This window comes from Silurus aristotelis, assembly GCF_946808225.1.
Source record: "Silurus aristotelis genome assembly, chromosome: 12".
NCBI lineage: Eukaryota > Metazoa > Chordata > Actinopteri > Siluriformes > Siluridae > Silurus > Silurus aristotelis.
In genome coordinates, this window is record NC_139585.1 from 30,214,702 (window position 1) to 30,230,100 (window position 15,399).

The window sequence follows — 15,399 nt, forward strand, 5'->3', positions numbered from 1 at the left end:
GTGTGTGTGTGTCTGTGTGTGTGTGTGAGAGAGTGTGAGAGTGTGTGTTCTTGCCTGCAGAAGAAGCTGATGATGGTGCTGTGTGAGGGCAGAGTGTGTGTGTGTGTGTGTGTGTGTGTGTGTGTGTGTGTGTGTGTGTGTGTGTGTGAGAGAGTGTGAGAGTGTGAGAGTGTGTGTTCTTGCCTGCAGAAGAAGCTGATGATGGTGCCGTGTGAGGGCAGAGTGTGTGTGTGTGTGTGTGTGTGTGTGTGTGTGTGTGTGTGTGTGTGTGTGTGTGTGTGTGTGTGTGAGAGAGTGTGAGAGTGTGTGTTCTTGCCTGCAGAAGAAGCTGATGATGGTGCCGTGTGAGGGCAGAGTGTGTGTGTGTGTGTGTGTGTGTGTGTGTGTGTGTGTGTCTGTGTGTGTGTGTGTGTGTGTGTGTGTGTGTGTGTGTGTGTGTGTGTGAGAGAGTGTGAGAGTGTGAGAGTGTGTGTTCTTGCCTGCAGAAGAAGCTGATGATGGTGCTGTGTGAGGGCAGTGTGTGTTCTCGGCTGTTAAACTGGAGATATATCCAATACAGCACAGTCCTGAGGAGCTCGCATTCATTGCTTGCAAACACTCTGGACACACACACACACACACACACACACACACACACAAATGACACATGCAAATATCTACATAGCTATTGATGCATTCCTGCTATTCTGCATCATGTGACTGATCACGGGGTTCTGAGCTGATGATCACCTGGGGCTCTGCAGGGTTTTGAGCAAGACGTCAAAGGACAAGTCCCTGAGCTGGACGCGATGCGAGAGCTCGGTCACGAGAAACAGCTCCAGCCATCGCTCACACGCGTGCTGAAGACTCACCTGCTTGTACTGGAACAAAGGCAATGGTACAAACAAGAGGAATAAATCTCACCATGTGTGTGTGTGTGTGTGTGTGTGTGTGTGTGTGTGTGTGTGTTTATTTTCTACACTGGAGAGTCCTTTAATAATGATAAATAAACACTAAGTACACAAAGATGATTAAAAAATCCGAGCAGGTCTGATTTACACCTAGATTACTCTGAGTTTACTGCGCCCCCTGCTGGCCGTCTGAACACTTTACACATCATCATCATCATCATAAAATTTTTTTACATACTTATTATTATAAAATAATACTTTTACATTTATACTGTTTAAAAATATAGATATGAATAAGAAATAAACACAATGACAGCGGCATTAACATGATATATTTCTCTCACCTTACAGGAAACATGATGGAAGTCACACACTGTCAAGAAACTGATGCTGGATATCATCTCCTTCAGACACCTGTCAATCAAAAAACACCTGTCAATCAATATTCAGCTGTCAATCAAAAAACACCTGTCAATCAATATTCAGCTGTCAATCAATATTCAGCTGTCAATCAATTATCACTTTAAAAAAAAACACATGTGGACATTAAATAATAATAATCTGTGTAGAAGTGTGTGGATTCCAGAACTTTCCTAATGGATCTGATCAGCAATTTACTTTAATCACTGACGTCATTTTAATGAACATATACAGAAAACACACCCTGATTACTGCTGATAATCACCAGTGTAGTGAAAACACCAGATATTTCAGCATTGTGTGAATTTACTGAATCATTTAAGGAGATGTGGAGCTGACAAGTTATGGAGGTGTGGAGGTGAGGAGTTATGGAGGTGTGGAGTTATGGAGGTATGAGGGTGAGGAGTTATGGAGGTGAGGTGTGGAGGTGAGGAGTTATGTAGGTGAGGAGTTATGGAGGTGTGGAGTTATGGAGGTATGAGGGTGAGGAGTTATGGAGGTGTGGAGGTGAGGAGTTATGGCGGTATGAGGGTGAGGAGTTATGGAGGTGAGGAGTTATGGAGGTATGAGGGTGAGGAGTTATGGAGGTGTGGAGGTGAGGTGTGGAGGTGAGGAGTTATGGAGGTGAGGAGTTATGGAGGTATGAGGGTGAGGTGTGGAGGTGAGGAGTTATGGAGGTGAAGAGTTATGGAGGTGTGGAGGTGAGGAGTTATGGAGGTGAGGAGTTATGGAGGGTTGGAGGTAAGGAGTTATGGAGGTATGTGGGTGAGGAGGGTTGGAGGTGAGGAGTTATGGAGGTGAGGAGTTATGGAGGGTTGAAGGTAAGGAGTTATGGAGGTATGGGGGTGAGGAGGGTTGGAGGTGAGGAGTTATGAGGGTGAGGAGTTATGGAGGTGAGGAGTTATGGAGGGTTGGAGGTAAGGAGTTATGGAGGTATGGGGGTGGGGAGGGTTGGAGGTGAGGAGTAATGGAGGTATGGGGGTGAGGAGGGTTGGAGGTGAGGAGTTATGAGGGTGAGGAGTTATGGAGGTGAGGAGTTATGGAGGGTTGGAGGTAAGGAGTTATGGAGGTATGGGGGTGGGGAGGGTTGGAGGTGAGGAGTAATGGAGGTATGGGGGTGAGGAGGGTTGGAGGTGAGGAGTTATGAGGGTGAGGAGTTATGGAGGTGAGGAGTTATGGAGGGTTGGAGGTAAGGAGTTATGGAGGTATGGGGGTGGGGAGGGTTGGAGGTGAGGAGTTATGGAGGTGAGGAGTTATGGAGGGTTGAAGGTAAGGAGTTATGGAGGTACGGGGGTGAGGAGGGTTGGAGGTGAGGAGTTATGAGGGTGAGGAGTTATGGAGGTGAGGATTTATGGAGGTATGAGGGTGAGAAGTTATGGAGGTATGAGGGTGAGGAGTTATGGAGGTATGAGGGTGAGGAGTTATAGAGGTGAGGAGTTATGGAGGTGAGGAGTTATGGAGGTATGAGGGTGAGGAGTTATGGAGGTGTGGAGATTTTAAACAGAACACTGACCTCTGTTGTAACTGTGGGAGACCCAGCAGGATGGAGGCACAGAACACGCCCTCACACCACTCATCAGGACTCTCATCACACCTGTACATAGACCTCAGAGCAAACGCAAGAGCTGAGAGAGAGAGAGAGAGAGAGAGAGAGAGAGGAGGGGGAGGGAGGGAGTAGAGGAGGGGGAGGGAGAAAGAGAGAGAGAGAGAGAGAGAGAGAGAGAGAGAGAGAGGAGGGGGGGGAGGGAGGGAGAGAGAGAGGAGGGGGGGGAGGGAGGGAGAGAGAGAGGAGGGGGGGGAGGGAGGGAGAGAGAGAGGAGGGGAGGGGAGAAAGCGAGAGAGAGAGAGAGAGAGAGAGAGAGAGAGAGAGAGAGAGAATTAAATAAAAACAAAGAGATTATTGGTCTGGGAGAACATGTGAGACAGATAAAGAGTGAGAAAGAGAGAGAGTTTCTACTGAATGTTTTACACTCTTTAGTGAAGGAGGGATCATTTATGTTGAGACGGAGCAGGATGGGACGTGTGAGGCTGCCTCTGTTCTTTTCCATTTCTCCGTCCTGTCTCAGTCGGATCTTACGGCTTCCTCGTGACACACACTTCTGTCTCACGCTGCTCTCTGCAAAACAACAACGCAATAAATTTATCATTAGATTATTAAAACGTCATTAGGATATACAGAGAAATAAACTACGAGACGTCACCATCCTCCTCAAGCTCACGTTTATCTCCGACTACACTTATAACACTTTCATTCAAACAAATACATTCTTCTGGCATTTAGTGTCCTTTAGGTTCTGATTGGATGATGTGTGTTTATATCATGGATATATATTCTTCTTAATGGAGTAAATAATCCACTTTGAATGTGTATATATTACTATGATTAGATCCTCTAGGGGGCGTGTCTTTTCTGCCTGATTAGCTGCCTGAGTCTACAGTCTGGGACAGACAGAAATCAGACGCAGCGTCAATCCTCCTCGCCTCTCATTTTTATTGCAGCCTGTAGGTGGTGCTGTTGCGCTCGCTAACACACAACTCCTCTAATGAGATGATTTGATGTGGAGACCACAAAAAGAAATCTCTGCAAATTAGGTTTGTAATGTGAATATCAACACACACACACACACACATACACACACACACACACGCACACACGCACACACACACACTCGCCTCCCATCGTACAGAAGTAATCCAATACTAATACACCAGGAAAGCAGATGCATTATTGCTCAGTGTAGACTCCGAGTGCTCAGGGGAGCTCATTTTCTGTGAGAAAACAGAACGTTATGCGTGATGCTGCTCCTCTGCGCTCAAGTTAAGATTCTGAAGACTATTCCTGCAAATTAAATTCGCTCAAATAAATCATCCTTTCTGCTCGTAAAGAGCCGAGATCCGGGTGAGGAACGATTACGAACAATATCAATACCACCGAATGGTATTCATCGTATCGGGTTGTGTTTGCACACGCCTGTCCTTTACACACGCTGCTCAGCGCTAATCTCCTGACCGACTGCATCCTAGCGCATGCTGTGTTCTGGTTCTCACCGCGTTTTTGCTTCTTCTTGGAGCTCCTGTAGAGATCAGCAAGCGTCTCTGATTCCCACAGGTACGGGCAGTGCAGCTCCCACATGCTCCCCAAACACTCCAACACTGCATCTAGAAACGGACACCAGGATTAAACCCAGGACACGGAGAGAATCAGGAAAATCCACAACAGCGTGTGTGAGGTCACGGCTGGGCCTGAGGACACACGGAACACACTCCCGTTACCTGGACGAGCGTTCTGGACCACCTGCTGAGAGATGACGTAGAACACATGCTCAGGCCGTGCAGATGTGCGTAACAGCTGGGTGTTCTGTGATGTACTGGGGAGAAGGATAACGTCAGTGAAAACCTATTTCATCTTTATCTCAATAAAATTTGCCGTAGGGAGTCATTTATTTATTAAACATATTTTGCCGAGGTAGAAAAGAGTGTGTTGGAGCCTGCTGCAGGTCTTTCTGACACTTTTGCGTGTGTGTGTGTGTGTGTGTGTGTGTGTGTGTGTGTGTGTAATCTTGGCAGTATGGTTGGCACTGGTCTACTCCTCCCCCTCTTTTTTACACCACCCTCTTTACACGTCCCGCTGTGCGCAGAGACACGCCAAATTAAAGATGATCCTCTTTCAGAATAATAGCGTGTGGCCTCGTGGGGCATGAAATCTGCCCCCCTGAGGGCAGAAGCTCTTGCTGAGCTGAACAGGAGGTGCGGGTATGCTGGGCATCGTACCAGAGTCCGGTGTGAAGAGGAGGCGACTGCTGGCTCGGGGAAGCCTCGCGCTGAAGCTGCAGGAGTGTGTCCTCTGGAATACAAGCAGACATGTAAAAACAAAAGAAGTGTGTGTGTGTGTGTGTGTGTGTGTGTGAGTGTGTGTGTGTGTGTGATTTAAATTTACAGCCCAGGTTTCAAAAAAAGTTGAAACTCTGGGTAAAATGGACATAAAAATAGGATGCGTTGATTTTTGCAAATCTCATAAACCCATATTAGTCGAAAAAATACAACAAAGAAGACCCAGGACTGTCGAGAAGGTACAATCCTGAATTAGAGACAAATGGGGAAACATTCCACTCTCAAAACTCCAGCCACAGGTCTCCTCAGTTTCCAGACGTACACGGATTGTTGAAAGAAGAGAAGATGCCCTGCTGCTTTTGGTTTTTATTTACATTTTCGCACAACAAAACCTTTTTGAAACTGGGGTTGTATCATTCAGTACGAGTATAAATCCCACCATTTTATTCTATTGGAAAAAGGGAATAGTGTGTGTGAAGATGCCAAACCCAAATCATGCCATATACATGAGCCATGCCCAGTGCTAATGAGCTGCTCCTCTAGAGCAAGAGGCGCCCCCTGGAGGGGGGGAATAAAAGCTCTTTATTTGGATATCTATTATTTAATTGGATGAACACAAGTCGAATACATGATGGTTTCTTTAAAAAGTTTGTAAATATTTTCCTAAAGGGGAGAATATATAAATATAATATTTTGTATTTTTTTGGAGATATACAAATACTGTAAATACATATACATTACATATACAGTCATGAGAAAAAGAGAGTACACCCTCTTCAAATTTCTTGGTTTTATGTATCAGGATCATAATAAACATGAAGTAGAAGCACAGTGGATATGATGTTGGACTCCTGACCATCTGTTTGATTAAAGCTTGAGTTAAAGTGGGTCATGCAACAGGACAATGATCTCAAACACACCAGTAGAATCTACAACAGAACAGACTGAAGGTGTTCCAGTGGTCCGAAGTCCAAAATGCTGTAGGACCTTCAGAGATCATCAACAAATATCAAGATTTATTCCGACATGTTCCAGCTATTAAAGGTGCTCTCTGATTGTTCTGCTGCTGTCCTTCATCGACTGGTATCAGATTCTGCTCTGTCGTTTTGTTGATGCTGGACTCAGATGTTTGCCTCCTGCGCTCGTCGGCTCGAACCTGGCACTGAAATAAAAGCTGTATTGTTTTCTTCTTTTCTGCGTTGCTCCTGATTATTTGCATTTCTTATAAAACCCCTGTGCCAGCTTTCCAGGAGGCAGAGGCGGCACTGCTGCCAGCTCCGTGCCACCGCGTTGGCGCAGAGCAAGTGTGTGTGTGTGTGTGTGTGTGTGTGTGTGGAGTCTGAGGGTCACCCGCTGTTGTGTGGCACTGGTACGACACGGCCATCTGCCAAAACACTCCCCAGGCCGGGCCTCAGAGAGACGCTGCTGACGGCGAGGGACAGAGCGGGTCTGATCTCATCTCCCACGCCTTTTACACCGTCTTCTCACATTTTCATTCATTTTACATTTGAGTCCTTATCCAGAGACACTTACATTCACAGTATCTCACAAAAGAGAGTGCACCCCCACATTTCAGCTCACTATTTCATTCTATCTTCTCAAGAATAAAACAGAGCTGAAACGTGAGGGGTGCACTCTCTTCTGTGAGATACTGTAAATGGTGGGATTTGAACTCACAACATCCTAACCACTGTACACACCCTTTCCAAACCAACTATTTAATCCTTGGTGGAAACACACACACACACACATACATACAGGTTACCTTTCTCCTCTGGTGTAGCAGGAGTGTGGACGCAAATCCCTGACCTGGCTGCTCTCTCCACCTGGGACTGACCCAGTAGATCACCTGAAAGAGGCGGAGCCAACTGCCAGCGGTTTGTGTGTCCGGTCTGTCTGCGCTGTTGGCGGCCAGGTAACCCTAAACACACCTGCATTCTCACACACACACACACACACACACACACACACACACACACACACACACACACACACACACACACACACACACATAGATACATACACATAAACAGCACCGTTTCTAGGCAAAGGAAGGTTTGCGGTCGGGTAGGGCACAACCAGCTGGGGGCGCCAGTGAGCCAGTGAGCAGTGTTTTTCTGCCGAAGTTTAATATACAGTATATTTTTATATTCTTGAATTTGAGAAAATATTCAGTGACTATTAAATGTGTTAAAACTTGTTTGTGGTTGTGAATAATTAATATACTGTGGGCGGGGCCAACGGAGGGGAGAATATGGATCTCTCCTGGGGTGCCAAAAAGACTAGAAAACATCCCTATACAGTAAAAAAAAAAGTATATATATATATATATATATATATATATATATATATATATATATATATATATATATATATATATATATATATATATATAAAACTATTATTTTTTTCTACAGACTTCCACAGAATACAGTGTAAAGTAAAGTGTAAAGTGGTTTAATTCAGGTGAAATGTGAATATAGAGTAGAGATGATCTGAGGAGGACTCACCCTGCAGACCGCTGGGCGATGAGAGCTCGGGCTCAGCATGGCACTCATCAGGGAGAGGAACCAGCTCTATACCCAAATACAGGGAGTGATCTTTATATATATACACACACACACACACACACACACACACACACACACACACACACACACACACACGTTAACAGCTCAAACTAATAGAAACACACACACACACACACACACACACACACACACACACTCACACTGGAACACTTTATAATTGATTAATACCCTAATAATCCACCTCGTGTACCATGGTTACAGCGCGGCCCTGGTAACCATGGCAACACATTATACAGATGCCGGAAGTGAATTTCTTCACTTATTTTAATTACACATCCCTCATTTAACCCATTTTTAATATAACCCTAAGCGGTTATAGCGATGTTTGAATGTTTTAGTAAACGCAATGATCACCGGTTAGTTTTATTTCTGCATACTTCCAAGGAATTCTCCCTGCTTTCATTGTGTGTACTGGCAGAAAACTACATTTCCCAGAATCCCTCGCTAGCTCAGCTTTGTTAACAAAGAACTAGTTTTGAGGCTGTGTACCGCTGCTCGGAATTTTATTTCTTATTTTTCAGAGTTTCCAGCGCTCATTATATTACAAATATTTATAAATATTATTCATTGTTTTTATATGAATATTATTACTACTCTGTCCAGGATTAAAACGTCCCCCCTCCCCCCCCCCGGTTATCTCACGGTCTAATGGCGCGTCCCCCCAGAGTACCCGGATGACAGGATGAGCTCTGATAGGGCAGGAATTTGGCATTAAATTAAAAGTTTGGCACCTCAATAAAAACATTACTCGGAATGCGTTCAACTAGTTATTGATTCAATGCGTTATTAATTAATACACAAATTATTATAATGTGACTTTTGTTGAATTTAATGAATGATGTGCCTTTGTTCAGATGGAATATTATAGAATCTGAACCGGAACAGGACGAAGCTGCACTTCCAGAGAAGCAGGTCATGATGGAAAGTCGATGAAAAGACTGTACTGAATAAAGCAGTGCTGAAATGGAGAGACTGTTGGATGTTTTCAGACGAATTGATGTTCTTTAATGGACTACAGTTCCCATTGTACACGCGAGAGTACGTGTACGTGTTCCTAGCGTGCTCGAAGTTAAGGATTAACTGACGTTTGATTTGACCAATCAGAGTGCTGGTTTAGCATATCGAGGCATGTGATTGGACAGCTTTGGATGTACAGCGTGATGACGTAAGACGTTGCTGGGAGAGGGCAGAAAGGGAGGGGGAGTCGAATGGAGGAACTGATGATACAATCGGCTGAGAGACTCCGAGTTCAGGCCGCTACAGGACCCGATATAGGACCGCTCTGTTTTCCGCTCTATCCCCCGCTCCTCCAGCAGGATCACCCCGGTACCTGTCCTCGGGCCGCTGCTCCGCTCCGGCTGCTCGATCAGCGCCCGCTGTGGGCATAGATTCCTTCTCCGTGTTTATACCGGACCCACAGCAGGAGGCCCGTCGCGCGACTCCCACTCGGGTAATGTAGCGCGGCTAACGGCTAACTCTGAGGCGCGCGACAGGCTCGTGCACTTAGAAGAGCTGAGGCGATAAATAAAATACAAAAATATTAAACATGAGATTAATTAGGAACACACACACACACACACACACACACACACACACACACACACACACACACACTGTGTCTGAATGATCCATGTGGAGTTACAGCGCAAACACACAGCCACGGCCAAAGTTAGCTAACTTCATACAGCTAACGGGCTAACGCTAGCATGTTTACACTAGCTATATGTGTGTGTGCATATTTTTTTTGAAAATATATGTAATGATGCTGTGGTCCTCTGGGAGTGGTTATATATGGGAATGTGTAAGAGTGAGTGTGTGTGTGTGTATATATTTATATATGTGAATGTGTAAGAGTGAGTGTGTGTGTATATATTTATATATGTGAATGTGTAAGAGTGAGTGTGTGTGTATATATTTATATATGGGAATGTGTAAGAGTGAGTGTGTGTGTATATTTATATATGGGAATGTGTAAGAGTGAGTGTGTGTGTATATATTTATATATGGGAATGTGTAAGAGTGAGTGTGTGTGTGTATATATTTATATATGGGAATGTGTAAGAGTGAGTGTGTGTGTATATATTTATATATGGGAATGTGTAAGAGTGAGTGTGTGTGTATATATTTATATATGTGAATGTGTAAGAGTGAGTGTGTGTGTATATATTTATATATGTGAATGTGTAAGAGTGAGTGTGTGTGTGTGTATATATTTATATATGGGAATGTGTAAGAGTGAGTGTGTGTGTATATATTTATATATGGGAATGTGTAAGAGTGAGTGTGTGTATATATTTATATATGGGAATGTGTAAGAGTGAGTGTGTGTATATATTTATATATGGGAATGTGTAAGAGTGAGTGTGTGTGTGTGTATATTTATATATGGGAATGTGTAAGAGTGAGTGTGTGTGTGTATATATTTATATATGTGAATGTGTAAGAGTGAGTGTGTGTGTGTATATATTTATATATGTGAATGTGTAAGAGTGAGTGTGTGTGTGTATATATTTATATATGTGAATGTGTAAGAGTGAGTGTGTGTGTGTGTATATATTTATATATGTGAATGTGTAAGAGTGAGTGTGTGTGTGTGTATATATTTATATATGTGAATGTGTAAGAGTGAGTGTGTGTGTGTGTATATATTTATATATGGGAATGTGTAAGAGTGAGTGTGTGTGTGTGTATATATTTATATATGGGAATGTGTAAGAGTGAGTGTGTGTGTGTGTATATATTTATATATGGGAATGTGTAAGAGTGAGTGTGTGTGTGTATATATTTATATATGGGAATGTGTAAGAGTGAGTGTGTGTGTATATATTTATATATGGGAATGTGTAAGAGTGAGTGTGTGTGTATATATTTATATATGGGAATGTGTAAGAGTGAGTGTGTGTGTATATATTTATATATGGGAATGTGTAAGAGTGAGTGTGTGTGTATATATTTATATATGGGAATGTGTAAGAGTGAGTGTGTGTGTGTATATTTATATATGGGAATGTGTAAGAGTGAGTGTGTGTGTATATATTTATATATGGGAATGTGTAAGAGTGAGTGTGTGTGTATATATTTATATATGGGAATGTGTAAGAGTGAGTGTGTGTATATATTTATATATGGGAATGTGTAAGAGTGAGTGTGTGTATATATTTATATATGGGAATGTGTAAGAGTGAGTGTGTGTATATATTTATATATGGGAATGTGTAAGAGTGAGTGTGTGTATATATTTATATATGGGAATGTGTAAGAGTGAGTGTGTGTATATATTTATATATGGGAATGTGTAAGAGTGAGTGTGTGTGTGTATATTTATATATGGGAATGTGTAAGAGTGAGTGTGTGTGTATATATTTATATATGGGAATGTGTAAGAGTGAGTGTGTGTGTATATATTTATATATGGGAATGTGTAAGAGTGAGTGTGTGTGTATATATTTATATATGGGAATGTGTAAGAGTGAGTGTGTGTGTATATATTTATATATGGGAATGTGTAAGTGAGTGTGTGTGTGTATATATTTATATATGGGAATGTGTAAGAGTGAGTGTGTGTGTGTATATTTATATATGGGAATGTGTAAGAGTGAGTGAGTGTGTGTGTATATTTATATATGGGAATGTGTAAGAGTGAGTGTGTGTGTGTGTGTGTGTGTATATATTTATATATGGGAATGTGTAAGAGTGAGTGTGTGTGTGTGTGTGTATATATTTATATATGGGAATGTGTAAGAGTGAGTGTGTGTGTGTGTGTGTATATATTTATATATGGGAATGTGTAAGAGTGTGTGTGTGTGTGTGTGTGTATATATTTATATATGGGAATGTGTAAGAGTGTGTGTGTGTGTGTGTGTGTATATATTTATATATGGGAATGTGTAAGAGTGAGTGTGTGTGTGTGTGTGTGTATATATTTATATATGGGAATGTGTAAGAGTGAGTGTGTGTGTGTGTGTGTGTGTATATATTTATATATGGGAATGTGTAAGAGTGAGTGTGTGTGTGTGTGTGTGTGTATATATTTATATATGGGAATGTGTAAGAGTGAGTGTGTGTGTATATATTTAAATATGGGAATGTGTAAGAGTGAGTGTGTGTGTGTGTGTGTGTGTATATATTTAAATATGGGAATGTGTAAGAGTGAGTGTGTGTGTGTGTGTGTGTGTATATATTTATATATGGGAATGTGTAAGAGTGTGTGTGTGTGTGTATATATTTATATATGGGAATGTGTAAGAGTGAGTGTGTGTGTGTGTATATATTTATATATGGGAATGTGTAAGAGTGAGTGTGTGTGTGTGTATATATTTATATATGGGAATGTGTAAGAGTGAGTGTGTGTGTGTGTGTGTGTATATATTTATATATGGGAATGTGTAAGAGTGAGTGTGTGTGTGTGTGTATATATTTATATATGGGAATGTGTAAGAGTGAGTGTGTGTGTGTGTGTGTGTGTATATATTTATATATGGGAATGTGTAAGAGTGAGTGTGTGTGTGTGTATATATTTATATATGGGAATGTGTAAGAGTGAGTGTGTGTGTGTGTGTGTGTGTATATATTTATATATGGGAATGTGTAAGAGTGAGTGAGTGTGTGTGTGTGTGTATATATTTATATATGGGAATGTGTAAGAGTGAGTGTGTGTGTGTGTGTGTGTGTATATATTTATATATGGGAATGTGTAAGAGTGAGTGTGTGTGTGTGTGTGTGTGTATATATTTATATATGGGAATGTGTAAGAGTGAGTGTGTGTGTGTGTGTGTGTGTATATATTTATATATGGGAATGTGTAAGAGTGAGTGAGTGTGTGTGTGTGTGTATATATTTATATATGGGAATGTGTAAGAGTGAGTGTGTGTGTGTGTGTGTGTGTATATATTTATATATGGGAATGTGTAAGAGTGAGTGTGTGTGTGTGTGTGTGTGTATATATTTATATATGGGAATGTGTAAGTGTGAGTGTGTGTGTGTGTGTGTGTGTATATATTTATATATGGGAATGTGTAAGAGTGAGTGTGTGTGTGTGTGTGTGTGTGTATATATTTATATATGGGAATGTGTAAGAGTGAGTGTGTGTGTGTGTGTGTGTGTATATATTTATATATGGGAATGTGTAAGAGTGAGTGTGTGTGTGTGTGTGTGTGTGTGTATATATTTATATATGGGAATGTGTAAGAGTGAGTGTGTGTGTGTGTGTGTGTGTATATATTTATATATGGGAATGTGTAAGAGTGAGTGTGTGTGTGTGTGTGTATATATTTATATATGGGAATGTGTAAGAGTGAGTGTGTGTGTGTGTGTGTATATATTTATATATGGGAATGTGTAAGAGTGAGTGTGTGTGTGTGTATATATTTATATATGGGAATGTGTAAGAGTGAGTGTGTGTGTGTGTGTGTGTGTGTGTGTATATATTTATATATGGGAATGTGTAAGAGTGAGTGTGAGTGTGTGTGTGTGTGTGTGTGTATATATTTATATATGGGAATGTGTAAGAGTGAGTGTGTGTGTGTGTGTGTGTGTATATATTTATATATGGGAATGTGTAAGAGTGAGTGTGTGTGTGTGTGTGTGTGTATATATTTATATATGGGAATGTGTAAGAGTGAGTGTGTGTGTGTGTGTGTGTGTGTGTGTATATATTTATATATGGGAATGTGTAAGAGTGAGTGTGTGTGTGTGTGTGTATATATTTATATATGGGAATGTGTAAGAGTGAGTGTGTGTGTGTGTATATATTTATATATGGGAATGTGTAAGAGTGAGTGTGTGTGTGTGTGTATATATTTATATATGGGAATGTGTAAGAGTGAGTGTGTGTGTGTGTGTGTGTGTGTATATATTTATATATGGGAATGTGTAAGAGTGAGTGTGTGTGTGTGTGTGTGTGTGTATATATTTATATATGGGAATGTGTAAGAGTGAGTGTGTGTGTGTGTGTGTGTGTATATATTTATATATGGGAATGTGTAAGAGTGAGTGTGTGTGTGTGTGTGTGTGTATATATTTATATATGGGAATGTGTAAGAGTGAGTGTGTGTGTGTGTGTGTGTGTGTATATATATTTATATATGGGAATGTGTAAGAGTGAGTGTGTGTGTGTGTGTGTGTGTATATATTTATATATGGGAATGTGTAAGAGTGAGTGTGTGTGTGTGTGTGTATATATTTATATATGGGAATGTGTAAGAGTGAGTGTGTGTGTGTGTGTGTGTATATATTTATATATGGGAATGTGTAAGAGTGAGTGTGTGTGTGTGTGTGTGTATATATTTATATATGGGAATGTGTAAGAGTGAGTGTGTGTGTGTGTGTGTGTGTATATTTATATATTGGAATGTGTAAGAGTGAGTGTGTGTGTGTGTGTGTGTGTGTATATATTTATATATGGGAATGTGTAAGAGTGAGTGTGTGTGTGTGTGTATATATTTATATATGGGAATGTGTAAGAGTGAGTGTGTGTGTGTGTGTGTGTGTGTATATATTTATATATGGGAATGTGTAAGAGTGAGTGTGTGTGTGTGTGTGTGTGTGTATATATTTATATATGGGAATGTGTAAGAGTGAGTGTGTGTGTGTGTGTGTGTGTATATATTTATATATGGGAATGTGTAAGAGTGAGTGTGTGTGTGTGTGTGTGTGTATATATTTATATATGGGAATGTGTAAGAGTGAGTGTGTGTGTGTGTGTGTGTATATATTTATATATGGGAATGTGTAAGAGTGAGTGTGTGTGTGTGTGTGTGTGTGTATATATTTATATATGGGAATGTGTAAGAGTGAGTGTGTGTGTGTGTGTGTGTGTATATATTTATATATGGGAATGTGTAAGAGTGAGTGTGTGTGTGTGTGTGTGTATATATTTATATATGGGAATGTGTAAGAGTGAGTGTGTGTGTGTGTGTGTGTGTATATTTATATATTGGAATGTGTAAGAGTGAGTGTGTGTGTGTGTGTGTGTGTATATATTTATATATGGGAATGTGTAAGAGTGAGTGTGTGTGTGTGTGTGTGTGTATATATTTATATATGGGAATGTGTAAGAGTGAGTGTGTGTGTGTGTGTGTGTGTGTGTATATTTATATATGGGAATGTGTAAGAGTGAGTGTGTGTGTGTGTGTGTGTGTGTATATATTTATATATGGGAATGTGTAAGAGTGAGTGTGTGTGTGTGTGTGTGTGTATATATTTATATATGGGAATGTGTAAGAGTGAGTGTGTGTGTGTGTGTGTATATATTTATATATGGGAATGTGTAAGAGTGAGTGTGTGTGTGTGTGTGTGTGTATATATTTATATATGGGAATGTGTAAGAGTGAGTGTGTGTGTGTGTGTGTGTATATATTTATATATGGGAATGTGTAAGAGTGAGTGTGTGTGTGTGTGTGTGTGTATATATTTATATATGGGAATGTGTAAGAGTGAGTGTGTGTGTGTGTGTGTGTGTATATATTTATATATGGGAATGTGTAAGAGTGAGTGTGTGTGTGTGTGTATATATTTATATATGGGAATGTGTAAGAGTGAGTGTGTGTGTGTGTGTGTGTGTATATATTTATATATGGGAATGTGTAAGAGTGAGTGTGTGTGTGTGTGTGTGTATATATTTATATATGGGAATGTGTAAGAGTGAGTGTGTGTGTGTGTGTGTGTAT

The 15,399-nt window shown here is 40.9% G+C and overlaps 2 protein-coding genes and 1 long non-coding RNA gene across 4 annotated transcripts in view; 2 read left to right on the forward strand and 1 right to left on the reverse strand.

The window, feature by feature from the left end:
- The window catches only part of LOC310734391, a 10,886-nt gene extending 9,566 nt beyond the window's left edge, over window positions 1-1,320 (forward strand). Inside the window, exons 3-4 of the long non-coding RNA XR_014536034.1 lie at window positions 744-877; window positions 1,242-1,320. This is a non-coding gene — a long non-coding RNA (uncharacterized lncRNA). The remainder of the gene's footprint in view (window positions 1-743; window positions 878-1,241) is intronic.
- btbd16 (BTB (POZ) domain containing 16) overlaps window positions 1-8,576 on the reverse strand; it is a 16,256-nt gene extending 7,680 nt beyond the window's left edge. Inside the window, exons 1-11 of the mRNA XM_083556297.1 lie at window positions 7,914-8,576; window positions 7,652-7,717; window positions 6,907-7,072; window positions 5,082-5,154; window positions 4,584-4,678; window positions 4,359-4,469; window positions 3,280-3,426; window positions 2,824-2,935; window positions 1,235-1,304; window positions 730-860; window positions 480-599 (exon numbers count right to left, since the gene is read on the reverse strand). Coding sequence (XP_083412423.1) covers window positions 480-599; window positions 730-860; window positions 1,235-1,304; window positions 2,824-2,935; window positions 3,280-3,426; window positions 4,359-4,469; window positions 4,584-4,678; window positions 5,082-5,154; window positions 6,907-7,072; window positions 7,652-7,717; window positions 7,914-7,961 — 1,139 coding nt within the window. The 5' untranslated portion in view covers window positions 7,962-8,576. The remainder of the gene's footprint in view (window positions 1-479; window positions 600-729; window positions 861-1,234; window positions 1,305-2,823; window positions 2,936-3,279; window positions 3,427-4,358; window positions 4,470-4,583; window positions 4,679-5,081; window positions 5,155-6,906; window positions 7,073-7,651; window positions 7,718-7,913) is intronic.
- Window positions 8,577-8,629: 53 nt separating this feature from the next.
- Window positions 8,630-15,399, forward strand: part of waplb (WAPL cohesin release factor b) — a 40,184-nt gene continuing 33,414 nt past the window's right edge. Inside the window, exon 1 of one of the 2 annotated variants that reach the window (XM_083556287.1) lies at window positions 8,630-9,182. The gene's annotated coding sequence lies outside the window, so the exon portion shown is untranslated. The remainder of the gene's footprint in view (window positions 9,183-15,399) is intronic. The other variant, XM_083556288.1, reaches the window with a different exon arrangement.